We start from the raw sequence: 26,484 nt of genomic DNA, 5'->3' as shown, positions 1-26,484 counted from the left end.
AGCTTACTCTATGAAAACGCAAAAGTTATGGATCATAGTAAACAGACTATTGCTAGAGAGTAAACACTACCGGAGATACAGAAGAAATCCTACCTTACTCGACATATTGTTCTTCATGGTTTTTGGTAAGGGCACTCAAAACAAGATCACCTGTGTCACATCTCGCAAGCCATTCAGCAGTGCAGGTAAGTGACAAACAGAAACAAATGGTGGTTCTGGGAACTGCAGGCTCCGCTCAGCTAGGAAGTGTTAGGGCTCTATCTGAAGCAGCGGAGCCATGCTGAAGTCAACAGCAAAAGCTTGTCTCCAGATTGTACACAACGTCCAGTTTCCTCTAAACTATCAGTCCCTAAATGTTTTAGTTCATGAATTGCTCAACTTGGAAAAGAATACTTTCACGATGAGAAATCGCACCGGCTCTTGCTTTAGCCATGGAAAATAATCATTAACCGAGGATGATGTTTTCCAAGTTCACCATGAATAACACATTTTTTGGAAAGTCCACACTGTTCAAAACTATTAAATGCAGTTCAGAATGACCAAGCTCAAGAAACCAGCATTCTTTAACAATCCTTTTCAGTGTAAACTGTAAATTCCATTAAATTAACATGGCCAGTGGGCAAGGTAACATAGAAAGCAATAAGGAGTCTGAACTAAGATTATACTGTCTTGATCCTGCAAGTAAATAATACTACGATGTGCTAAACTCCTTTGGAATTTTTAGAATTGTCATATGGAGGGGAAGAGTAAATACGCGCTGGCAATTTTGGAAGACAATGCTAAAAATACCTAGCTATGATTTCTGAAAAAAACTTCACAGAAGCTGAGAACTTTAGTGGGAATAAGCATTTTAAAGAGAGATCTCATTCCTTGGGATAAGAATTGGAAGATCCTTTAGAAATACCACAACAGGTTGTTAGCAGAAGGGAAAAGAACATTCATTTGCTAAGGAAAAAGCAACTATTCCGATATTCCTTGCAATGCTGATTTGGGGGAGGGGAGGAGTAGCAGAGTGAGGTTAGAGACGTATTTACAATTAAAATGATGAGAATTTATTAACAATGAAGTCAAAGTTTGTTTAAGTCAGAGTAGTCACGTTGTCCTGAAAGATGTTGAATCATAGCTAGAATCAGAGAATTGTAAGATTCCTACAGTGGAAATAAAATTTAGAAGTTATTTAGACTAATGGTCCGTAAAAGGCAATCGGTAATAAAGTTGTATCCATTCACAGGATAAAGAGAAAAACAAGAAGTGTTTTCATCCCCCAAGTACGGACTCAGGATTGTTGTGGATTTAGCATGTCTGTTACTATGGTAAGAATTTTCACCTATTATCTCGATTTTTGAGATACCATTTCACACTTCTTTTTTCATTTAAGGAAAATGAGGGGCAGAGTAAAAAGTGACAATTTTACCAAGGATATGCTGCGGGATACACTGAAGGGCTGGAAGCTGGAGCCTGGTCTGGCGGCTCGAAGGCAGGTCTGCACCTTCGAGGCCACACTGGGGCAAGGGGGCTGGCAGGGGGAGGGGGCTGGCAGGGGGAGGGGGCTGGCAGGGGGAGGGGGCTGGCAGGGGGAGGGGGCTGGCAGGGGGAGGGGGCTGGCAGGGGGAGGGGGCTGGCAGGGGGAGGGGGCTGGCGGGGGGGGGCTGGCAGGGGGAGGGGGCTGGCAGGGGGAGGGGGCTGGCAGGGGACGACTCCCGGTTTGTGGTTACTCGTTCATACAACCCCAACTCCTGAGCACAGAGACAAACGCTGCCATTCATCTGAGGCTCTGAGGGTAGGTGGACTAGTGACTATGCCCACCACGGACAGTAGAGTGGTACCCACATTCCAGTCCAGAGACGTCACATCCTTGTTGCTCGGAACGTCCTGCCCTCCTTCTCGTATACAGTGTCTAAGTACTAACTGCGTGGAGCCACTGGTGCTGTTTTCACTAAGGTTCCATATTCTTGCTGTTGAGTCTCCAGACCTGCGAAGTATGCAACGTATTTTAAATCCTCACGAAATTCTCAAGGATCAGAATCGAGGCAACATATATACGTCTCAATAAGGCAAATAAAACTAGACTATCATGGATTTTCCAGACCTGCGAAGTATGCAACGTATTTTAAATCCTCACGAAATTCTCAAGTATCAGAATCGAGGCAACATATATACATCTCAATAAGGCAAATAAAACTAGACTATCATGGATTTTCATTTCCGGTATTATTCCCATTCTGCAGTCTCAAAGTAGTAAGTTTAATTTAAAATTCTACAATTAATTCACGAAGGAATACAAAATTTACAGAAACAAAATGGCCACAAATAAACAACAACAAAAACCTGAATATTCCATGTGTGTATAAAATGTTCAGTAAGCTACTTTTAAAAGCCATTTTAGTATCACTTTGAGAAACATACCCTGATGCTAGGAGATCACTAACAGGGTTCCAGGCACAGATGAAAACTTCAGATTCATGGCCCCGCAACACAACTGCTTTATTAGGAGGGATTTCAACATCCCCATCCACTTCCATCATATCAGTGTGATTATCTGCATCATGAGAAACAAGTGAGTATTTCCAGTTGGGCAGTATTACAACTTGGGCGAAGTGAATTCTTAACTAACAAATACCTCCCTTTATTACATACAGTGTAACATTTTTAATTACATCAAGTTAAGGTGAACATGACTACACAGTCTTTGTCACATGGAAAAAAACTTCCTATCTTTAATGAAGTATTGACCATAGCTGTTTTTTTTTAAGAGGGGTGGGAGTGGGAAGAAGACTTTAAATGATTAGACCTCAACTTGGATAAAACAATAAAATGGTTTGAATTAAATATAACGTGTAGCAGTACGATTCTGAGTTTCTGCCAGTAGGGGTTGCTGGTATCATTCACATAACATGAGTTGCCTTTTATCTCCATGTCAGAGCTCTATGGTATTCGTTGATAACCAGTTTTACAAATTTTATTTAGAAATCAAATGTAGATGTAAAAATTCACTTAACAATGGGAAAAGGGTTTCTAAATATTTTGAAAAGAAAATAAAAGTAAATCTAGCTCTCAGGAACTTTAGGCATAAAAGTCTAACTGTGTGATACAAGCTAGGGAAACAAGTCGGTGCGAATAACCAATGAAATTAGTTCAGCAGAGAAGATGGGGCATTCTGGTAAAGCAAAATATTTCCTCTGAAAAGAAATTTTTAAAAGTTCTTGTCTCCTGGGCCCTTTCTGAGGGCAGAGGAGGGAGGAAGAAGAGGATCAGAAAAAATACCTACTGGACACTAGGCTTAGTATCTGGCTGATGAAATACTGTGTACGACAAACCCTGGGACACGAGTTCTCCCATAAGACAAACCTGCACATGCACCCCTGAACCTAAGATAAAGTTTAAAAAATAAACAAACCACATAATTAAAAACACACTCTTGTCTGGGCTCACTTGCTATAGTATGTGCTCCATTCTCCTCCCCGTTTGCTGTGTTCTCGCCATTTTTTGCAGATCCTTGCTGGGTGGCGGCAGCTGCGGCAGCTGCAGCAGCTGCGGCCTGTTGCTGTGCGAGCTTATCTCTATAAGCTTGTTGTCTTGTTTGTACTACATCAGGCATTACGGCATCTATCAGGGACAGAGACTCTATTGGTCGGCCATCAAACAAGGTACCATCCTGGATTTGGAAAATTGTGAGAGAAGAAAAGGCAAAGGCAGTGTTTAAAGTTATTTACATTTATACAAAATCAGAAATGAAGTAAGAATCTTCATTCCAAGAAAAACATTTGTAAGAACTTTCTGAACTCATTGAAGAAGCAGTCTGGAGGGGAGCAAGAAACTTCGAGAAGCCAACGGTAAATGGCTGCTTAGATTTTCCTTTTCATTTAGTTCATACTATTATTAAACGCTGTACAGACAGAACTGAAATATAAAAGAAGTCACTGCTGAAAATGAAAGGGATAAGATGTAGCCCAGCTGATAAAAAAGGTGTATTAATTGGATTCCAAAATTCTCTTAGTCAAAGCAGCAACAACATGGCATAGTTGATATCATGATCAGAGGCCCGGCGGCGCATCATTACAGTAAATACCTCTCTAACAAAACTAAGACCGTTGTGGGCTACAAAGTTTCTTGTGATTTGATTAGGAAGAGCAGAAACAGACTTCCTGGGCTATAGTGCTCTTTAATAGTAGGGAGTTGTTGACATATCCAAAGCTCGACTTATTGATATTAGGAAGTTCCTAATAAGGAGTTCTCCAAGCAGGCACAAGACGACACACAAACACAGAGCGAGTCGGAAATAGAAACAGCACAAATGAGCTAGGAACATGCACATGTGAAGTCCGGTTCAGTTAAACTGGTAAACACGTACCAGTGACAATCTACAGCAGTTTGCAGGGTACTGTGAGCTGCAAAAACACAGCACATCTTTCTGAACTGTCCTCTGTAATGTAATATTTGAGGAACAGGATAAAGCATTTTAATGTTTAAATATTTTTTAAAAGGTATTAAAACCAACACAGATGCACTGTGGAATAAGAGCTATGTCAAATCTACACAAATTTTAATGAAAAATTTAGTTTTGTGTTAGTGGATTTTCACTCAAAGAGCTGAGGAAACAAAATAAAATAAATTTTAGTATATTATGTAATTTCTAATTCTAGTAATAATCAGATACAGAAATCATAGATACTTCAGTTTAAAAAATGCCAGCCAGGCACAGTGGCTCATGTCTGTAATCCCAGCACTTTGGGAGGCTGAGGTGGGTGGATCATGAGGTCAGGAGTTTGAGACCAGCCTGGCCAACATGGTGAAACCCCATCTCTACTAAAAATACAAAAATTAGCTGGGCTTCGTGATGTGTGCCTGTAATTCCAGCTACTTGGGAGGCCGAGGCAGGAGAATCGCTTGAACCTGGGAGATGGAGGTTGCGGTGAGCCTAGATTGTGCCACTGCACTCCGGCCTGGGGACAGAGCGAGACTGTCTCAAAAAAAAAAGGGGGGGGGGGTGGTGGGACATGTTAGTCTCTGAAATAAAAGGGGAAAAGCTCCTCTCTTTACATAAAAATTTTAGACAAGGCTGAGCATGGAGGCTCACACTTCTAATCCCAGTACTTTGAGAGGCCGAGGTGGGCAGATTACCTGAGGTTAGGAGTCAAGATCAGCCTGGTCAACATGGGGAAACCCCGTTTCTACAAAAATACAAAATTAACTAGGTGTGGTGGCGGGTGCCTGTAATCCCAGCTGCTCAGTAGGCTGAGGCAGGAGAATCAACTGAACCCAGGAAGCAGAGGTTGCAGTGACCTGAGATCACGCCACTGCACTCCAGCCTGGGCGACAAAGTGAGGACCCACCCAACACACACACACACACACTTTAAAACAGACAAATCAGGGGCTTACAATCTTTTTCTGTAAAAGACTAGAGAGTAAGTATTAATTTAGACTTTGCAGGCCATAATGTCTCTGCTGCAACTACCATTCTGCCATAAGTAGCCATAGACAATACGTCAATGAGTGTGGCTATATTCCAGTCAAACTTTATTTACAAAAACCAAGAGCAGGGTTTGGCTAATGGGTCACAGTGTGCTGATACCCGAGCCAAACTACTTGCATGCAGTCCTTAGACAAGCAGTACCATCCAGAGTTGGCTTCAATTACAAACTGGTTTACATTAGGATATATTCAAATAACGTTGAGTTTACAATGTTCAGGCCAGTAATTATTATCTCAGCATTCCACAGGACAATGCTGTTGTGTTAATAAAAATTATTTCTGGCCAGGCGCAGTGGCTCACGCCTGTATTCCCAGCACTTTGGGAGGTGGAGGTGGGCAGATCACCTGAGGTCAGGAGTTCAAGACCAGCCTGGCTAACACGGTAAAAACGCCCTCTCTACTAAAAATACAAAAATTAGCCGGATGCAGTGGTGCATGCCCATAATCCCAGCTACTCGAGAGGCTAAGGCACAAGAATCGCTGGATCCTGGGAGGTGGAGGCTGCAGTGAGCCGAGATCGCGCCACTGCACTCCAGCCTGGGCGACAGAGCGAGACTCCATTTCAAAAACATAAAAATAAAAATAAACAATTTCTTAGTGTTTACTTAGAAAATCAGATTAAGGCAAATAAACTACAGATAACGACACCAACACCTGTGCAATCTACATTGGCAATGAACTGTCTGCATTTTTGTTAACCCAGTGAAGCTAAAGCAGAACGCTGAAGAAGCAAGCAAGACAACAGACTTAGAGACATATTTAAGAGTAAAATTAGTATTTGAAATAAGTCTTCCTTACCTCGTTAATGCTAACTTCTGCTTCTACATACTGCAGACCTTTCTGGATGATGGAAATCAGTGCAGCGGGTGGGACCAGTGCGCCATTTATATTGGACTGACTGATATGGCTTTCTATACCAAAGGTAAATGCTGAGTGAGAAAACCCTAAAAGCAAAAGGGAAAGTATGAGCATTTATTTTCCTAGCGGCGACATGCTAACTGACACACACAAAAAGATCACCATAGTCTTTCTAAGTCCCACTCTACCCATTTAAGATCCCAGACTAGTACGCTAAGATCACATGTGTGCGCACACGTGTGTGTGTGTGTGTGTGTGTGTGTGTGAGAACGTGTTAGCCCTTACATATTTCACTCCTCTATTACCTAATGTACGCTGTAAAATTTCTAGTAAATACTTGGATTATATAACTTCAAATTTTCTAAAATGTAGTCATGGTATATAACTTTTCTAAACAAAAAGCATCAAACTTAAAAGGTAAAAGAAAAAAAAAGCCTTTGGAAATCATGTGATTCAATTGTTTAAGATAAATGTGGTCAAGATAGATTAAGTGACATTTAATATTTCCGTAGTATATTTTAAAATTTCTTACATCTAGAATTAAGGAACTTTATTTCAAATTCTTTCATCCCACTTCGAGTATTTAGCATTTCTCAAAAGTGGTACGTAATACGCTTTAAATAGGCACTCATTCTGAATGGTTTTCATTTACTTCATGTAATTGTTATCTACTATGTAGTTACAATTCAGTAATGTCTTTAAAGCAATCTAGTACTCAGGTAAAATCTGAAGTATTTAAATTTCTACATATAAACTGTCAAACATCTGATAAATTCAGTATTTTGCAGCTCTTTGAAACTACTTAAGAAATAACAGGCAAACAAATAGAAATTTCAATATTAAAAATTATAATGCTTAAATTCCATTTTATGTATTAATTACGTGCTTTAAACAATACCAGTCCTTTGCCACTTAGTAATAACTCATCTATACGAAATCCAGAGCCAGCAAATGAGTATCTGGTTTACAGATCCCTACTCGCAATTATTTACTTTTAACTTGAAATACTTAAAACCAAAGCACTTGCATAATAAAGATCTCCTTATGCTGGCCTTGCTTTTTATGAATAGCTGGTCAAAATTCAAAGGTAAAATTCTAATAAGCTGCTAAACCAAAGGTGGTTTTCTTTACTGAAATATTAATCATTTATCAGTAAGTAGTAATTTCTATCACGTACTTTGAACAATTAAATTCTACATGTAATACAGAATCATCAACATTTATATTAAATAAATCTGGGCTTATTTTGGGTGTTGGTTAAACTGCTCTAATCTATGCAGTATCTCTGTTGCCTAGCCCGTCTACCCTCGTTTTTTGGTACATATCTTTTCTGCATTTTGTGCTTTCACTCATATACTCCTGTGGTACTTATAAACAGTCCATTATAAAATACTGTGGGCTCACAAACAGCATGTGGCTAGGAAAATGTGGTTATTTGATAGTCAAAGTACACCTAAACTGATCTTCCTTGTAACCCCATCCTTCTCTCTTTGGAACACCTAACCCATGTTCACAACATCTAACCCACAGAGGGAAAGGTAAGTGAAAAAATGATTTTAGTCTCCTGATTTTGCCCATAGGTAAGATTATAATTAAATGCATTTATAGTTTTCATCTTAATCTGAGCTCACAAAGATAGCTAAGAAAGATACCAATGGAGGAGCAAAGGGAACCATTCTAATTTGTGCCTCTCAAGAAACCCCCAACTACCTGAATATGAGTAGACTCCAGATCACCAAGGTATAAAGCTGAGAATAAGGACTAGGGAGGATGGTGAGAAACAGTGACAAACAGCAGTAAAATCCTTAAGCAGTGAGGTTGGAGATGCCTGTTTTCACTTATATCCCCCTCTCCATAAATAAATTCACAGTAAATCAAACATAGTAAAAACGGCCAAACAGCCAAGCAGCTTTGAGGTTTAAGAAAACGTCAAGACAGAAGACATCATTTATGGAGAGCCTATACCATATGCTAGACATCGTGCACACACATATTGATTTTATTTTGTAATCTAATGGAAAATCACAACTAATAAATGAGAAAGTACAGATTCAATTCATTCAGAGACGACTACTCCTCTTGAACAGTTAAAATACAGTCAAGGATAAAGCTAAGGTAGAGAGTGAGCTCCCGTTTCCTGACAGAGTGTAAAAGAATACATCACTGTTTTGTTTTCAACTCAGGGTCTTGGAAAGTGGTTACACGGTGCATGAAACACTAAACTTACTGCCATATTTAGTGCCACGGTTTTAAAAGTGCCTTGACTTACAGAAAGCTTATAAATTTGTTTGAAATACATGACTTCTGTACACTTTATTCATGACTGCAATTTAAATAGTCAAAATTGTTAAATTTAGACCCTATTTAATTAGCTTATAGAGTTTAAGTTTAAAGTAGTAATACGTCCAAGACTATCCTAAGAGTCACAGGTGGAACTGTGCCAGTGCTGCATATATCCCGAATTCGCTCTGTCAGACCAGGAGAACAGCGATCACAGGTGCTTCCGCGCCTCTCAAGGTACTGCAGATGTACTTAGGATGCTCTCAGATAGCAGGGAAACAGCCCTGAAGTAGTCATTAGCATTGTTTTGGCACTTCTCATTAATGTTTACCCTAGAGAAGTTCCACACTTAAATGCTCTGCTTAAATAAACACTGAATTCAACTCGAATATTTTCTTTATTTTTAGTCATGGCATTGCATAGCAGTTTAAAACTATTAAACTCAAAATTACTTTTCTTCTTCCCCTCCCTAAACTACTTTTCCTGAGAGACTTCTGATCTCATTTCACTACACCTGAAAGTCATAGTCATACCCCCTAGCATTTGACAATTTACCAAACCCTACCATCCTACTCCAAATCCTACCACTCTACCATCTGTAGATGCTCATCACCTCACCTTTTCTGCCAGATCTGAGTTTAGCCCCCCTACCCTTCCTTCGCTATACGTTTCTTTCACCTCCTCCTCAATTCAGCACACAGACCAACCTACAGCTAGACTACTACTTGTAAAACAACAAACTGATCGTATCACTTCTTACTTGAGCATTTTTAATGATTCCCTTGGCCTTCATAACAAAGGTCAAACACCTAATTCTGGCACAAAGTTGTTTTTGTGATCCAGCTGGGTTTCTCCAGCCTCAGCTCCTCAGTACTACACACCCCATCTGATTCCCATTACACAATAAATTCAAGTGGTGGCAAATTACATCTACCGTCTTGAATACGCTGCGTTACATATCACGGCGCAGAGCCTTCTGTGTTCCTCTGCTCTTTCTCCTATCTGAATGGAGGTGAAGTCCTCTTTCACCTCCCAGGGCTAGTCAGTCTCTCCTGTGTGATCCTAACATTTCTGCATGTGTGGCACTTAGCACACTGGTTATCAGCTCCGTGTCTACGGCGATTTGCCTGTGTGTGACTACTAGACTGGGATCCTGACAAAGGGTTTATGTCTAGTAATCCTTTAATTCTGAGAAACCAGCACATTACCTGAGTTAACAAGTACCCCATAAACATTTTTAAGATTAGAATGTAATAAATGTATAATGCATCTTGGCACATCAAAAAAAAATCTGTGACTCCAGAAAAAACATATGACTTAGGTCTTCCTTAGAAAAATCTAAAACTTGAACTAGTTCTGTGCCGGAAGCTATTTCCATTTATCTGTAAATATATATGCAAAGAAAACTTTTTCTAGGGAGAGCTTTTGATTTATACAATAGGAGGCAAAAGAAACCACCTAAATCTATTAAATGCTAAAGTTCAGCATGACCATCTAAAACAGCATCCCTTCTTTCCAAGGGTTAGAGCAGATCTGACGGCACCCTGGCGATCAAGTACTCTGAACATTTACTAGGGTATTGAGATTTAGGGAGAAGAGAGACTCCAGAAAGAAAGAAGGCTGAAAACCAAGAAGTATACAGTCATGGAGTGAAAAAGACAAGCAATGGCAGCTGGCAGGGAGTGGGGTGTCACGCATGAGATCAAAAAACCACCATTTTCTCTGTGTTGCTTGTTTCAGGAAGCGCTTTCAGCAAGGATGTTAGGGACTGTGTTCCCAAAGGGGGAGTCAGTTGTACGGAGCCTGACATCTCTGCTCTGCAAAGAGGCAATAACAAGAGTAAGAAAATGGACCCTGAACACCATGGGTATGGTACAGGACGACGAGATGAGACAAACTGATGAAAAAAGCAAAGCTTAACTATGACCGCAACATACTGCCCTAGTCTGAAACGATAATCTGACTGATCCATGGTCCTATTTCAGCTTCCAGTCAGAAAAGCCCAGCAAATCATATTCATGTTCCATCAAACGCTTCCTTGTCTGCAACTCTGCCCTACAGATGCAGATTTTGGAAAAGGTAAGGAGGATGGGGGGGGGACATGACACGGGATCTTAGTGGTTGAAGAGCTAGAGCCAGTACTTACACACCAGCCATACAATTTCCGGCTGTAATTTTGCCCTTAAAAATGAAAGTAACTATGAACATTTTATATAAATAATATTTTTCTGAGTAATTTTAACAGCATCATAATATTCAGTCAGTAAATTACTCATGCCATAGCCGGACATTTGGACTTTTCCAATGATCACTATTTAAAAGAATCTTACCCTCAAATAACTATATGTATAGGCTTTTACCATGTATAATTTTTTTTCTCCTTATGATAGATTCCCTTCAAAAGCTAAAGGGGATATAAGCATTTTAAGAAGGTTTTCATCATTGCCAAATTGCTTTCCAAAAATATTACACAAGATAACAACGCCAAAAGCAATTTACATGTTATACTCTTGCTACGCTGGCTAGTCCTAAAAAACAAAACAAAACAAAATGCTAATTAAGACTGAATAAAAATTCTCTGTTTGGCAACTATTAAAGGACCATTGTCCTTTGATAAGTGTGTGAGTAGGAAAGTGTAATAGTAATTTCCTGTGTCAGCAAAAAATGGCAATTCAGCTTACAAAAAGAGAAGAAGAACTTATTTGGAAATAAGAGAATTATAATTAGCAGCATTTATCACAACCGCTTGCTGTTCATTGTGTATCAGTCATGGATACGACCATGTGTGTACAATCAAGGTTATTCATTTGATTTGTTCGTTTGATTATATACCTCCTTGCGCTGCTGTGGCTGCTTATCTACTGATAAAAATTAAAAGGAAGGCTGAAGGTGGGTATACCAGATGCTGAGCTCTCTTCCCTACAGTTCTTCATGACTAGAAGCACATTACTGATAACCACTTTAGCCTGACTCCATCAAATCCACTGGCAGTATCTGTTTATAAATGGCACTGGGCATGGGTACGTAGGAAGGAATGGTTATCCAGCCCAGTTACCTTTATCTGAGTCAACAAAGAAACCGCACTGTAAGATTTCATTAGCCATTATAGAGCTAATCTGAAACTGCTACAATGAAACAAAAAAATGAATGAATGAGTTATATGTTACATGGCAGTACAGGTCCTGTTAATGTTATACATAAAGGTTACTTTGTGACGACTGTGACCACATTTTCTAAACTAAAAAATAACAGTCTATGGTTCTGACTTGTGATCTTATAAAGCAATGTAACAATTGAAGTATTAATCACCACCTCAAAAAAAAAAACCAAAACAAAACATGGTATGGTTACAAGGCCTTTATTTAAAGAGATAGAAAATCCCTCTGAAGAAGTTAGGGGGGAAAAGTGGAGGGAGATGGAGTGCAGGGCAGATAATTCGATCTTTCATGAACCACACTCTCTACGCCTACATGTATCATCCTGGTTAATACGGAGTGTCAACTTGATTGGACTGAAGGATGTAAAGTGTTGTTCCGGGATATAATTGTGAGGGTGTTGCCAAAGGAGACTAACATTTGAATCAGTGGACTGGGGGGAAGCAGACCCACCCTCAATCTGGGTGGGCGCCATCTGATCAGCTGATGGCGTGGCTAGAATAGAGCAGGCAGAACAACACGGGAAGACCAGACTTGCTGTGTCTTCCAGCCTCCATCTACCTCTCGTGCTGGACGCTTCCTGCCCTCGAACATCAGATTCCAAGTTCTTCGGGTTTTGGACGTTTGGACCTATACCAGTGGTTTGCCAGGAGCTCTAGGGCCTTTGGCCACAGACTGAAGGCTGCATTGAGGTTCTGGGACTTGGACTGATCGCCCACTGGCTTCCCTGCTCCTCAGCGTGCAGACGAGCTACCGCAGGACTTTACCGTGTGATGTCATGAATCAATTCTCCCTAATAAACTCCTTTTCATATATAGATATATATCCTACTAGTTCTGTTCCTATAGAGAACGCTAATACTGATTTTACATATTTATTCCTTATACGTCACCTTTCTTATAAATGGAGACAGTATGCAACATTTTCTAAATGAACTTTTTAAAAATAATATTCAGAATCACTATCTAGAAAATTACTCATTTTAGTAATAGGGACATTTTGTTTTTGCAATTCCAGTTAGTCTTTCAATTATAAGCTGCAAATAATGTTTCATAGCTTGCAACAGTCAAGCACATTATAAATGGAGAAGTTACAGAGCTCTTAAACATGCAACAGGCATATCGAGTATTAATAATTCTTTTCCATAAAGCAAATATACAACTGAAGCAAGATAAAAAGACAGCTTCTTTAGAAAACCATGAGAGAAACAGGTGTCAGAAAGTTCAAAAAGAATTGCCAGAAACTACTTCGGGGTGGGGCGGGGCGGGACGGGGTGGGGCGGGGGTGGGGGGGGGGGCAAAACTGCAAATAACGACAGGAGTCAATGATGACGCAAAAGGCGAGGGGCGGGGGGGATTAAAAAGGTCCAAACCAGCTTAGTGCCTCTAAAATTAACACTGTATCAGGTCCTACTATATGCAACTTAGCATGTACCACTAAGTATTTATCTGCATATGGTTGCTAGATGAGTTCTTAGGGCAATCAAATTAATGCCCTTGGGCAAACACTGATTAAAGGCAGCATACTGAAATCAAGTTCATGGTTACCTGCAGTACATGTCAAATACACTCAATTTTCATGTCATCTCAAAAGAGAAAAGAAATCATTTTATTCCCTAAGAAATATCTGTTGAATATGGAAGTCTACTTCACAAAAGGCAAGAATGTTGAGGACCAAAGCAATTTGTGTAGGGTGAACTTTTGAGAGATAAATTTGAGAAAAAGAAAAAGTTACAATGGTTAATAAAAACCCTACAATAAATATATTTTTCTTTATTTAGTTTTGGTGAGTCCGAGGGATGGCTTATTTAAAACAGAGACATCCATCAAATATTTGAGGCTGAATATCACAATGTAATCCCTTCTCCACAAGCAACAGATTTTACAGGTGACAAAAATGAATTTGAGAATTTATGTAATTTTGGAGGAGGAGGGAAACTTTTAACAGATAGTATCTTCTAGTGTTGACAACAGTAAAAAATATTTAAAACTAAAACAATTTAAGTGTTTTTCCCTCTGGAGATAAGAGACTACAGTCCAGTCGACACTGATCAATATGCAGAGAACAAACGTGAGAAGCCCTTACTGAAAAACAGTATTACTAAATCACATACTTATCAAAACACAAAAACTTTCATAAGGTGTTTTGGACGTGACAGTCTTTAGATAATGAGACAGGCCAGGAGCAAGTCTTATTTTTCCTTTTTGGAAGTCTTCACAAACCAATCCCTTGAATGTCTCTGCACAAATCTTTGCCATGATGTTCCTTTTCTGCAAATCTCCTAATCCCATTCAGTGCTCTATTACAGGGAAAGCAGCAGTGTACAGATTCCAGTTTCTTTCAGTATTACTTTAGATCTTTCAAGAAAAACAGTTATAACCTCAGTAATTTATATCAGATTTCTTAGCTATTGAATGACTAATTCTCAATAATATCATTTGTAGGTTGTGGTGATAAAACATGATGAATCCCCAAAACAACCCAGAGAAGAAATTACTGTACTCGGTGATTCTGAATTAGGATCTACTGCAAAACTAGCCATATTTAAGTATAATCAGAGATTAGAAGCAAGAAAAAGCTTTTGGAGTACGTGGCAAGTGCCCAGATCTAAAGCTACTGTGGGCATTCGTGATGGGTGAGATTCTGGGCTCTGTCTGAACCCTGTCCTGAGTGCACAGAACCACAACATTCTAAAGCTCTCTTCCACATCATATTTCTGGATGTAAGGATATAATTTCAAATAAGTATCTCGTGGCATCCTTTATGACATAAAACCGCCTCATTATTTCTGCTACCTCCTTATTCCACCTCACCCACAAACACAAATATACATTGAGTGGCAGCCCCTCTTTAGGATATGTTCTCACGGCCCAAACCTCAGCAGGTGTACATTCCATCCTTTCTACTTTATCTTCAACACTCAGCATAATTTTTCCTTCAAAATATTGTAAATATGCTAAATACCTGCTGTCAATCAACTTTCTTGTCAAGTTCTAGCTGTGCTACAACTAATACAGACCAGTGGCTTTCAAACTTTATTAAGCCAAAAGAATCACCTGGGGCATTTGTAAAATGCAGATTCCCAGGCCCCACTGAGTATGACTCTGATGCAGATAGTCAGAGGACCAAATTTCAGAACGCTTACATAAGCAGTGCTTAAATTTATGGCAAGTTGCAGTCCTGTGAAAACTGCCGTAAGTCAAAATGTCATCAGCTGAGTCTCATTTCCCTATAAATCATAATGTAAATAGGAAGTCACAGTTTTTACCGAGTAACTGGTGTTCACATTTTTAGAGATGTGATTTAGCAGCCACTACCATTGTAAAGTCTAAAACTTTCTAAAGAATACACGAAACACATCTAAGAACATAGCAAACAATTATGGGGAACTTGATATATCAGTCCACCATACAAAATTTTTTAAATTCTTGCTTTATTTTTATTTCAACTTAAAACATGGAATTCAGAAGGGGTTTTTTTTCCTAAAAACAAAAGCAAGTTTAAGAAGACTTTTGATAATATTTAATCTACTTGTTCAGAAATTAACAGAATATTGCTTTACTGCTCCTTTTTACTGTTTTCTTACAGTAATGTAAAGTATCAATTTGTGGACTTCTGTTTAGAAAAAGAAACATATGAGTGCTCTCATTACCACCACTGGACTACAAGGTGCTACCGAGCTATTCAACTGTTTCAGATTTCCAGAAACAGTGATTCTATGGTTTGACCTAAAGAGTGGCTTTTACCATACACCAGCAAGTCTTTACGATGTATTTCCCATCTACTGATCCTTCACAACCTTTTTTTGCTCCGAAAGTCTCAAAGTGTCCAAAAGTCTCAAAGCTCTGGCTTAAAAGGTGATCAAACTTAAATGCAGAAAGCAGAATTTGCTTTTACCCAACAGTTTTCCCATTTTGGTTGGAAGTAACTACTTTCAAACACAAGTATTTGAAACTGTTAAACTTGTTCACAAGTTACATGTGTAACAATCACTAGTGACGACTTTTTCACTTTATTAATCATTTTATCTTATTCAAAACATTCTTTGAAAGTCATGTTTTCAATCTGCCTTCATTACCGGTCTACCAGTTTAAACAAAGAAAACAAAACAAGAGCTATTAATTTTAAAACTTCATTCTAAGTTAGTCTCTGTTGGCTTTCCCTCCCTGTCCTCTGGACATCAACTTCACAGCTGTCACACCTCAGACGGTGCTTGGGAAAAGAAAACTCCTACCCCCAAAAAATGCTCAGCGCTAAAGAACAGCTGGGAACATCTCAGTGAGCCAGGGGCTCTCAAACTGAAAGCCATGTTTGTATTCTCTGTGTAGGAAAGGACAACGAACTATGCCATACAAGAAGAATGATTCAAATCTCAAAACCACTAACTGAGGGCTCAATCTTCTATAAGACTATTCTATCCTTCCATCCACCCTCACACATGACTACCAAAATTATCTTTTTTATGGGGTACCTCTCCTTACTACTAAAACATTACAGTGTCTTTAACATATAATTTCTAAAATTCAATCTCTAGACCATGACATCTGAAACCACCAACTGCTTTAATTTTTAATAGCAACCTGCACTTACACTGCAATTAGTCTTTCTCATCCTCCTATACCTCCACCCATACCCAATGATTTTCCCTCTTCTACTTTCACATTTTTGCTTCATCCATCCACATTTTCCCTTGTGGTATTCCCTCTGTTTTATCTACCAGTAAAACTTGGAAGATCACTGATCGATTCAGTATTAGTTGCAAATGGCTTTCAGTGATTTCTATTTATAATTATTCCCAACACAATAATAAGAATTCAGATCAAGGATACACTTAATCAATTCGGATAATTCTGAAGGCATTCTAGAAAAATACTGTTAATTTAATTTCTGAAATACTAACTACAATTAGAACCAACAACATTTAATCGAGGATTCTGGAGATACATTATCAAACTGATGGTGGCTGAAAGTTTATATGTTCCTATTAAACATATGCAATAATCTCACCTCATAACAAAGTATAAAAATAGTCTTTGGACAGCGAAAGCCAAACTGTTACAAATAATTGCCTTGTTTCCAACATATTTGAAAGAGTCAGAGAGTTAAACCATGCAGTAAAACAGCTTTAAAATGGCAGTCCAGACATTAAAGAAACATACAAAGTTCAACGGTTTGGACTGATACAAATTTCAAATGCATAAAAGATTATTTTGAGAATATTAAAATAATTTGAGGCCTATTTACTTTATAAAAGTACTCACCTGACTCTTGCAAGTATCTATATACCAAGAAGTTGACCTCATCACTGCTTATACTCATCTTTATTCCCACTTAAACCATGAGGTCACAACACAGGATATAACCCTAAAAATAAAACAAAGTTAATTATTTTCAACAAGATGTAAACAATGTTGTAAAAAAACCATTTGATTTTATTAAATGATGTAAAACGAAGGTTCCACATTGCCTAATAATAAACCCTGACAAATAAAGTTACTCCCGATAGGTAGTAAAATGAAAATACAACCAAACATGGCTGGCGCTATTGTTCTTCAAAGTAACATACCGGCAAAAATAAAACCAAATTTTTAAGAGGGCTTTAGCATAATGCTTTAACGATTTTATCAAATAGCATAAAAAGTTGCTCCTTTTTAATCCTTAACTGTAAAAGGAAGTAAATTTTAAGAATAAAAAATGTTAAAAGTCTCAAAAAGCTCTAGGTATGTATGAGACAGGCTAGACTACAGTTCCCAAAACTCAAATGATACTGAACATACTTAAACCTTGAATACAAAGTGGGGGTGGGGGGGGAGGGGGAAGAAAACAGACAGGACTTAAGTGTATCTCATTACACTTATTTGTTTTCATGTCACAGAAACGATTTAAAGGTGAGGTCAGGAAACTTTTATATAAAGAGCCACACAATAGGTATTTCAGGCTTTACCAGCTATACAGCCTGTTACAACTATTCAACTCTGCTTTACGGTGCAAAAGCAACACCACACAATTGTAAACAAATGAATATGGCTGTGTTACAATCAAACTCAACTTATGAACACTGAAATTTGAATTTCATAATATCATTGTATCATAAAGTATTATTCTTACTTGATTTTTTTTCCCCCTAAGCACTTATGTGAAGACCTTTCTTTGCTTGTGATCTTCAGAAAAGGAGAGCGAGCTAGATTTGGTCCACAGAGTGTCGTCTGCTGATTCCTCTTTCAACATGATATATTCACATCTATTCAGTATAAAGAAGTATCTGACATGTGGAAGTATGCTGGCTGTCCTGCGACACACCATGGATCTCTTTAGGATGTAGTTAACAGATTTCTTGTTTAAAATCACAAATTAACAAGCATTTGAGGAGGCTACTACGTGACAAAACTGCTACTGCCCTCAACTGTGGAGAAAGTGGTGACTAAGTACCACCCGTTAAGCTTGTATCTCATAAAGGGAGGCAAGGACGATTTTCCAGTGGACGCACAAGGAAGCAACGCTGACCGAAGTCGGCAGTCTAGGGATACACTCGAGGTGTCCTCTGCAGACTCCAGGAGGGGCCTGAGAACACGGGTGTCTGGGGGAGGGAGGGGTAGAACAGAGGCATCCCAGTGAGCTGCAACCCGCGTGGAAGGGCTGGGTGAGGACAGAGAGGAGTAAGCGTGCAACGGAGGCAGAAACCATGCTCAGCAGGACCTTCAAAGCAGCACTAAGAGAAATCAAATCCATTCAACAGTTTCAGGAAGAACAGGCAGAAATACAGACTATAAGGAAACTAGATTGGAGTAGGGGGAATTCGCGAGCCAAATTAGGAAGATACTGCAGTAACCCAGGAGAAGACTAAGTATTGTCAGAGAGGAACACTAGGATTCCAAAAGTGTTTAGGAAAGAATCAAAGGTTTCTTTCTGGACACTGAACAGTTGGTACTGCCGATTACTGAGATGGGAAAACACACAGGAAGAGTGACAACTGTAATATCTTCATGTAAAGAAAAAGGTACCTTGCCCCTCAAAGTTAATTCAAAGAGTACAATTAATTTTACATAGCCTGAATGTTTATTTCATGCTTAATGATAAGCCAAATACTCTTTTGACGGCACTGGCCCAGGGCACTGGTCTAGATGTACTATAGCACACTAGATGGCAAATGCTCTGCAGGACAGCCTGCTCAGCTTTGGCCTACCTACCAGTAATGTGTGGTACTGTGCTCAGCACACATAGTAGGCACTCAGCCAGTTCTGAGGCCCTGCTGAATTCAGTGACTTAAAAAAAAAAATTAAAAAAAAAAAAATCCAACCCCATCCATGATTAAATTATAAGAAATTAAATCGTAATTAGATCAATCATGGCTATGTTTGTCAGAGGGAACAATTAGCAACTATTTTATTTTTAGGATTTTCCAAAATGAGATGGGGTAGGTGGAATCCAAGTGAGACAGAGAAAGAAAACAGAGTAACTATTCTCTTCCCCATAATATTATTCAGTCCAAAACTTGGATTAAGGTATATAACCGGCAAAGGTTTTCATAATGCTGGTTCTGATTAGGAAAGGCCATCAATGTCCCAGCTGAAACTAGTAATCAGTGATACTTCAGCATCATCTACTGCATTCCAGGGCAAAAAAAAAAAAAAAAAAAAAAAATCAAAATGATATAAATCATTGCATATAAAAATTCCTTCAGTAAATATATATTGCTGGAATATTTCCAGGTAATAAAAAATACTGAAAAAGCAGAAAAGTTATCTGTCCAAACTGCTATGAACTATTTAATTTATCCTAGTGCTACATCAGTTTCCAGCAATTAAAAATTTGTTTAAAGGAAGACGACCTTAAAAGCCCTACTTCTAAAACAATTTAAAAGCCTATGTGCCAAAGAGTGAAATTAGAGAAAATGCTACTACTTCATTAGCGTACTTAAATAAGGCTTTGCAGAACTTGTCCACTGTAGTTTATTTATATAGTCAAATGAATGCTCTAGATGTGACAGTCTTCACCTGTCCTGCATGAGTACTAGATACTAGGAATCGGATCCCAAAGAGCACACAAGAAGACTTAGCACTATATTTCATTCATTATGGTATGTTTTAGAACAACTGTCTTTAAACTAGGTCACAAAACAGCACTGAGACACCCATCCAATCATCCAATCTTTACACTCTACCACCCAGATACCAGGCCTAATGAACATGTATAAATGAAGTCCTTCCCCCAAAGAGCTGATGGGTTATTAAATAAACAGCATATTCAAAATAAACTAACACTTCCTAAATTCACAAAGCATTAATTGTATATTCTACCTGATCGTATTTACTCATTCTTAAACAGTATCTGAGATCCTCCCCAAAATTAGATCTTGGTAACGTTCCTCCTCTCAGAAATTGCTTAGATACTCACAGAAGCTTTTACTTAAAATTCCAATCGCTTATAGGCAATCAACTACTTAATTCAAATCACAGCTATATTAAAGTAACAAAAAGCAAACAAAAAATTGGTCTTAATATTTAGCCAGTTAGTGGCTATATTCAAAAGTTCTCTTAATATTGTGAATGTTCACCATGAAACATCATTTTACCGCGTAACTTTATTTAAAAAACACAGGCCTACTGATGCAATCCAGCTATGACTCATTCAGTGAACTGATCATGCACAGCATTTTCAGCATCACAAAGCTGGGTTCAGCATACACTCTCTAAATATTTAATCCGCTCCTAGTTCTTCCACACATTCCTTACTCCATTAAATGTCACCCTCAATCAAGACGGATAGCATATTCTTTTCTGATTCCATTCTTGAAGCTAGGGCCCAACGGTGATCCTTGATCAGATTATTTTAGATTTAAATGACTGAAAAAAACAGTGAAAGAATTATGGACATAAAGAAAGAAATAAGATTATCTTCTTAAATCTCCTACCTACAGCACATTTTTAAGAGATCTGGAAACCCTTTGCATGATCCAAACATGTATAATCAAAATTACTTTATCTTACAAACCTAATTTAGTCCAAGTGCACAGTTTCAACTTATTTTCCCATAATAAATACACAAATTCTTGTTTTGTGCAACATTCAGATGACTCGAAGTTTGAGACAGTCTCCTCTCTGGCTCAAGCTCAAGTGCAGTGGCGTTGTCACAGCTCAGCACAGCCTTGAACCCAGGGCGGAGGCGGTGAACCTACGGCCTCCGCCACTGTGCCCAGCTAATTTTTTAAAAAATTAGTTGTAAAGATGTTGTCTAGGCCAGTCTCAAACTCCCGGGCTCGAGGGAGCATCCTGCCTCGGCATCTCAAAGTGATGGGATTATAGGTGTGAGCCCCTGTGCCTGGCTTCTAAATTTTCATTTTCCATTAAAATATTTGTGCCTGCATGTGTTTTTCTACCATCTCTTTTTGGTTGGTGCGCATTTATGAATATTCCTCAAGATCGGGGAAAGGTCCTAGGAGTAAATGCTCCATCAGAGAGTAGAGATGAATGGCTATTTTGATTCTTTATGAGTGCTGACAAACTGGGTCCACTCAGGTTTTAAAATGAGAAAATGATTAATGTTAGTGACAGACTATCATTAGAGAAATAAAGAGAAGGCAAAAAGTCGCAGATTTTTCTAGACTACAAATTGTTTCCAGACGAGAAACTGAACGCAGCGCTCAGAGAACTGGGTGCCTAGAGAGCACCGCCCTCTGGGCAGTCACACTTTCCAGACAGCAAAGGGAAGACAGCCCCACAGAGATGCTCCAGAAGAGTTATCATGTTACCGTTGACAGCGCACAGAGGGTGGCACCTCTGGTTCTGTTCTTCCCATGCGGGAAGATCCCATTTCCAGTGAGTTGTATTACTCTGGGGTAATGAAACAAACAAAACTGACCGGATGACTTTGTTAGGTGAGAACTGAAAAGGAAACAATACAACAGTCATAGAATTAGCAAGGATGATGAGAAAAAAAATGCACGTTAGCACTATTATTCTGATAGTTTATTGCATCCACTGAGCATCAAAACTGTAGCTGAGCACTTCCAATGGTGCTCAGTGCTATTAGAGGTACTGAAACACAGCTCAACACAGTAGACTAGGGCCAGACCTTATGAGCTGAAGGTCACTGCAGACAACAAAAACAACAGACCACGAGAGCATACAACCTAAGCCTAAGGATCCAGGCAGGCAAAGGATTTAAAAGGTGAGTGGTTTTAAATCTTCTATAAAAAGCACAGTGTTGCCGGGCGCGGTGGCTCAAGCCTGTAGTCCCAGCACTTTGGGAGGCCCGAGGCGGGTGGATCACGAGGTCAAGAGATCGAGACCATCCTGGTCAACATGGTGAAACCCCGTCTCTACTAAAAATACAAAAAATTAGCCGGGCATGGTGGCACGTGCCTGTAATCCCAGCTACTCAGGAGGCTGAGGCAGGAGAATTGCCTGAACCCAGGAGGCGGAGGTTGCGGTGAGCCGAGATCGCGCCATTGCGCTCCAGCCTGGGTAACAAGAGTGAAACTCCGTCTCAAAACAAACAAACAAACAAACAAACAAACAAACAAATAATAAAAGGCACAGTGTTAAAGGAGCTAATTTTGTTTTCAATTCAAAATTTCTGAAGTATACCGAGTTACCTGTGTTCCTGCTATGTGTGTTCCTATCTTTGTGTCCTATCTACGTGTTCCTATCTGATTGTCATTAATTTGAACGTAAAGGAAAACGAAGGGAAGTATATCCCCCTTACTGAGTACCTGCTACATTATTTGCATCAGGCTAGACCTTATGCACATTATTTAATGTCTTCTTCAGTATCACCCTCCTCATTTTGATGTGACACAGAACGGCATATATACATACAGACTTATGTATTCAGGAACATTTTTCAAATCCTAAAATTTGATGATGTTCATCACTGCAGAAAAAGAAAACCCAATTAAATGAGTATAAAGAACTAAAATTCTAGCCAGGCGCGGCGGCTCACACCTGTAATCTCAGCACTGGGAGGCCGAGGCGAATGGACGATCCCAAGTTCAGGAGACGGAGACTATCCTCGCTACCACGGTGAAACCCGGTCTCTACTAAAAATACAAAACATTAGCCATGCAAGGTGGCTCACGCCTGTATTCCCAACTGCTCGCAAGGCTGAGGCAGAACTGCTTAAACCCAGGAGGTGGAGGTTGGGTGAGCCAAAATCCTGCCATTGCACTCCAACCTGGGCAACAAGAGTGAAACTACGTCAAAAAGAACGACAGAATGGGGGAATGGGGGAGGGGGGAGGCGCACGAGAGGGGAGGGGGAGGGAGAAAAGAAATTCTTAGCACTAGAAGGTCCTGTTGCTAATTCCAAGTCACGTCATACGTTGTCAAGGCTCTGCGCCCAGCACATGCTATTGGTGTAGTTTACGTGAATGATGATATAAATGGCAATCCTAAATGGTCAGCCAGCTATACTGTCCCACATAGACCAATACAATATCCACTACCCAACAGCTTCTAAATTCACACAGAATCACCTCTTCAAGTTATGCTGTTAGGTATGAGTTCTCGAGCTGCTGTGAAGCAAATCACGGCTCTGTCAAACTGTCTTGCTGAAACCAAGACACACTGTAACAATACTGTTCCTTTAATATGGTAGATTTATGACTGTAACTATAATTTCAAACTATCCTAATTAATAAGGGGAAAAAAGTGTCTGGAGGAGGAGAGAGTCACCTCGGTTTCCAGCTGTGTTTGGAGACGGGGCCTTTGAAGAGCTGATTAAATTGAAATGGGGTCATTAAGGTGAGCACTGATCCAGTATGACTGGTGCCATCACAAAAAGAGGAAGAGACACCAGGGATACACATGCACAAAGGAAAGGTCACGCGAGGAGACAGAGAAGGCGGCCAGCGCGGAAGACCCCGGAAGAAACCAACCCTGTCTGCGGTGTTTTCTCACGGTAGCCCTAGCAAATACACATATCCGTCACAACCTCCTAAACTGTTTCTTCATTCAACTGCTACCTTCAAATGAACTGACATTTTCACAACTGCTAAGATCTGTGATTCTGAAAAGCTGACTCTACATTTAGAAACCTATCCTGCCTTTCTGCAGTTAAGAGATTAACATGTCACATATTTATAATCTTCCACCTATCAATGCCCTGTTCCCTTTAGTAAAACACTGCTCAGAAAAGGCACCAACAAGTGCTTTACGCTTAATTTCCTGCTTCACTAAGAGCTAAATTCCCGCCAATGGTACCATCACTCTTTTGTGTATATAATATGGTACACTAAAGGAAGGCAAATTTTAAGGCATAGTTTTAAAGTCTTCAGCAATATACCTTAAAATGTGACTAAATTAAGTACATTATTACAGGCCAAATGAAACCATGTTAACCAAATGTAGCTGTAAACTGCAAAATAAACGTAACATGAGAATTAAGATATTTTCAGATAATCTCAAGAAGAAACTCAAAGCTCTAAATGAAATGCGTATTTCAGCTTCTTTTAAAACTAATCAACTAATCAAACAAACAAACAAACAAAAAAGCAAAAATAAACCCAGTCCAACACAATCAAATCATTTGATTTCTTAAAGCATGAATGGCAAAACAGCATAATTACTTTTTTATTCATTTTGCCTCAAAACTACAATTGTGATTTGCAAACATTTTAAGGATATCTTTTCATGGCTGCCTGTAATATCAGGTTGCAGAGAAACAAAGCAATGTATTTCCTTAAGACAAAAACTCTCTACCACTGTTAACACTAGGGTTCATGCTAAGTAATCTATATTTTTAAAGACCAAATCTCACGCAGTATTATTTTATTCACATTACTAAAAAGGAAAAAATACCCAGTTTTTTAAAAACACATTATCTCCATTAATTTGACTATAATGTCACAGTAAAAAGGCTAGAGTGGTTTCCCACTTAGAAACAAAAACATGTTCAACAAAACAAAACAAAAAGGCAGACAAGGTATTTTGTGACGGGAAATCAGCATGTGCTGGCATTGATTTTACCCTCCAATTTTGGCACACGAGTGTCTTTCAGGTAAGTTTCTTAAGGGTATGTTTGCCAATGTGTACATTTTATGTAAAGGGTCATTTTTTCTTCTTTTTCCAGTTACAGGCAATTCTCGTGCTGTGAGGCTGGGGGGTGGTGTGTTGTAGTTTTGTTTGTTAACAGAGTAAAGGTCACCATAGTTCCAAAGTTGGGAAATCTTTATAAATTAAAGTGTAATTATAACTTAGAAGTGATAAACTTTTCCTTCCACTGGCATCTAGAGCTGGGATGTAAATTAAAAATAACATCTCAGACGGTCTACATGATTTCAGACAGGCGATGCAGATCTTCTGGGTCGTCGTCTATAAAATGAGAAAACTAAATCAGACGGTCCCCTCCACTTGTAAACTTCAAAGACTGGAGTCAGCATAAGTTATAGGGTTGTACACAGGAACCCTATAGGCCACCCAAGAGTATTAGGTCATAAAGCAATTTTTAAGAAAGCATTTTTATAGACCTAAAAAATATATTAGAAGACCAAAAACCGGGTCAGATCTCAGGCAGACATCTCCAGGAATTAGGGAAGAGGAAAACAATAAGCTCATCTCATTAAGAAATATTTAAGTACCTACTGCACATGATGTTTATTAGGACCTATCAACATTGATAAACACTAACATATAAAGACATAAAAAAACAGTAACACTGGCTGGGCACAATGGCTCATTCCTATAATCCCAGCACTTTGGGAGGCCAAGGTAGGCAGATGACCTGAGGTCAGGAGTTTGAGAACAGCCTGGTCAACATGGTGAAACTACATCTCTACGAAGAATTTAAAAAAAAAAAAAAAAATTAGCCAGGCACAGTGGCTTGCGCCTGTAATCCCATCTACTTGGGAGGCTAAGGTCTTTGTTCGAACCTGGGAAGTGGAGGATGCAGTGAGCTGAGATCACACCACTACACTCCAGCCTGGGCAACAGAGGGAAACTGCGTCTCAAAAAAATAAAGAAAAGACAAAAGAAAAACAGGACACCAAACCAATTATTCACTAGTAACTGAGACGTCTAGTATTAAATTTGTTTCAACTATGGTGTAAGCCAGGAATCTGCAAACTACAGCCAGTATGTCAAATCCAACCTGTCACCTATTTTTGTATAGCCCACAGGTAAGAATGGTTTTCACAAAATGCTTTCTTAAAATACAGACTATTTATTGTTTATTTGATGATACGGAACACTGACTCATAATCTCAAGCAATTTTTAAAAGTCTCAGCAAAGCTCTTGAGACTTGAGAGCCGTAAACTAGCATCCATTATACAATGAGTCAACTTTGATTTAAGTCCAAGTGTCATTAGCTACCACCTTATTCTTTTTATACCCAGAAGACCTCCGATGAGCTGCCTCACAGCCCACAGACGTTGACTTTCAGCTTCCTAACCATATAAAAGTGATTATTTACACAGATTTAACTAAGATCCTTCTAAAACATAAAAATACATTATTCTGGGAAATGATATGTGTGGAATGACTTAATAAATTACAGTCGAGGTGTATCAACATTGGAATAAAGACGGACAGGAAACAAAAACACTGAGAACAGAAGATAGGTCATATTTCTGGTACATTTTTTTCAAAAACTGAGCAGTAATCAGTCACGGAACTTAAGGTAAAGCAATGTCAGTTTGGGAAAGAATTAGAAAGTCAGGTATGAAAAATAAACATCAGCGGGCGCAGTGGCTCACTCCTGTAATCCCAGCTTTGAGAGGCTGA

The 26,484-nt window shown here is 39.1% G+C and overlaps 1 protein-coding gene across 8 annotated transcripts in view; it reads right to left on the bottom strand.

The window, feature by feature from the left end:
- The window catches only part of TBL1XR1 (TBL1X/Y related 1), a 186,154-nt gene that overhangs the window by 29,520 nt on the left and 130,150 nt on the right, over nucleotides 1-26,484 (bottom strand). For 5 of the 8 annotated variants that reach the window (XM_074405408.1, XM_039480213.2, XM_039480215.2 and 2 more), the window contains 5 exons: nucleotides 17,029-17,131; nucleotides 6,273-6,418; nucleotides 3,433-3,655; nucleotides 2,407-2,539; nucleotides 1,831-1,972 (listed from right to left, as the gene is read on the bottom strand). In XM_074405408.1, coding sequence (XP_074261509.1) covers nucleotides 1,831-1,972; nucleotides 2,407-2,539; nucleotides 3,433-3,655; nucleotides 6,273-6,418; nucleotides 17,029-17,086 — 702 coding nt within the window. In that variant the 5' untranslated portion in view covers nucleotides 17,087-17,131. The remainder of the gene's footprint in view (nucleotides 1-1,830; nucleotides 1,973-2,406; nucleotides 2,540-3,432; nucleotides 3,656-6,272; nucleotides 6,419-17,028; nucleotides 17,132-26,484) is intronic. The other 3 variants (XM_039480216.2, XM_074405411.1, XM_074405410.1) reach the window with 1 other exon arrangement.

The sequence above is a fragment of the Saimiri boliviensis genome, chromosome 9 (assembly GCF_048565385.1).
Source record: "Saimiri boliviensis isolate mSaiBol1 chromosome 9, mSaiBol1.pri, whole genome shotgun sequence".
NCBI lineage: Eukaryota > Metazoa > Chordata > Mammalia > Primates > Cebidae > Saimiri > Saimiri boliviensis.
Note: the sequence above shows the minus strand (reverse complement) of the source record. Positions and strands in the feature narration are given on the sequence as shown.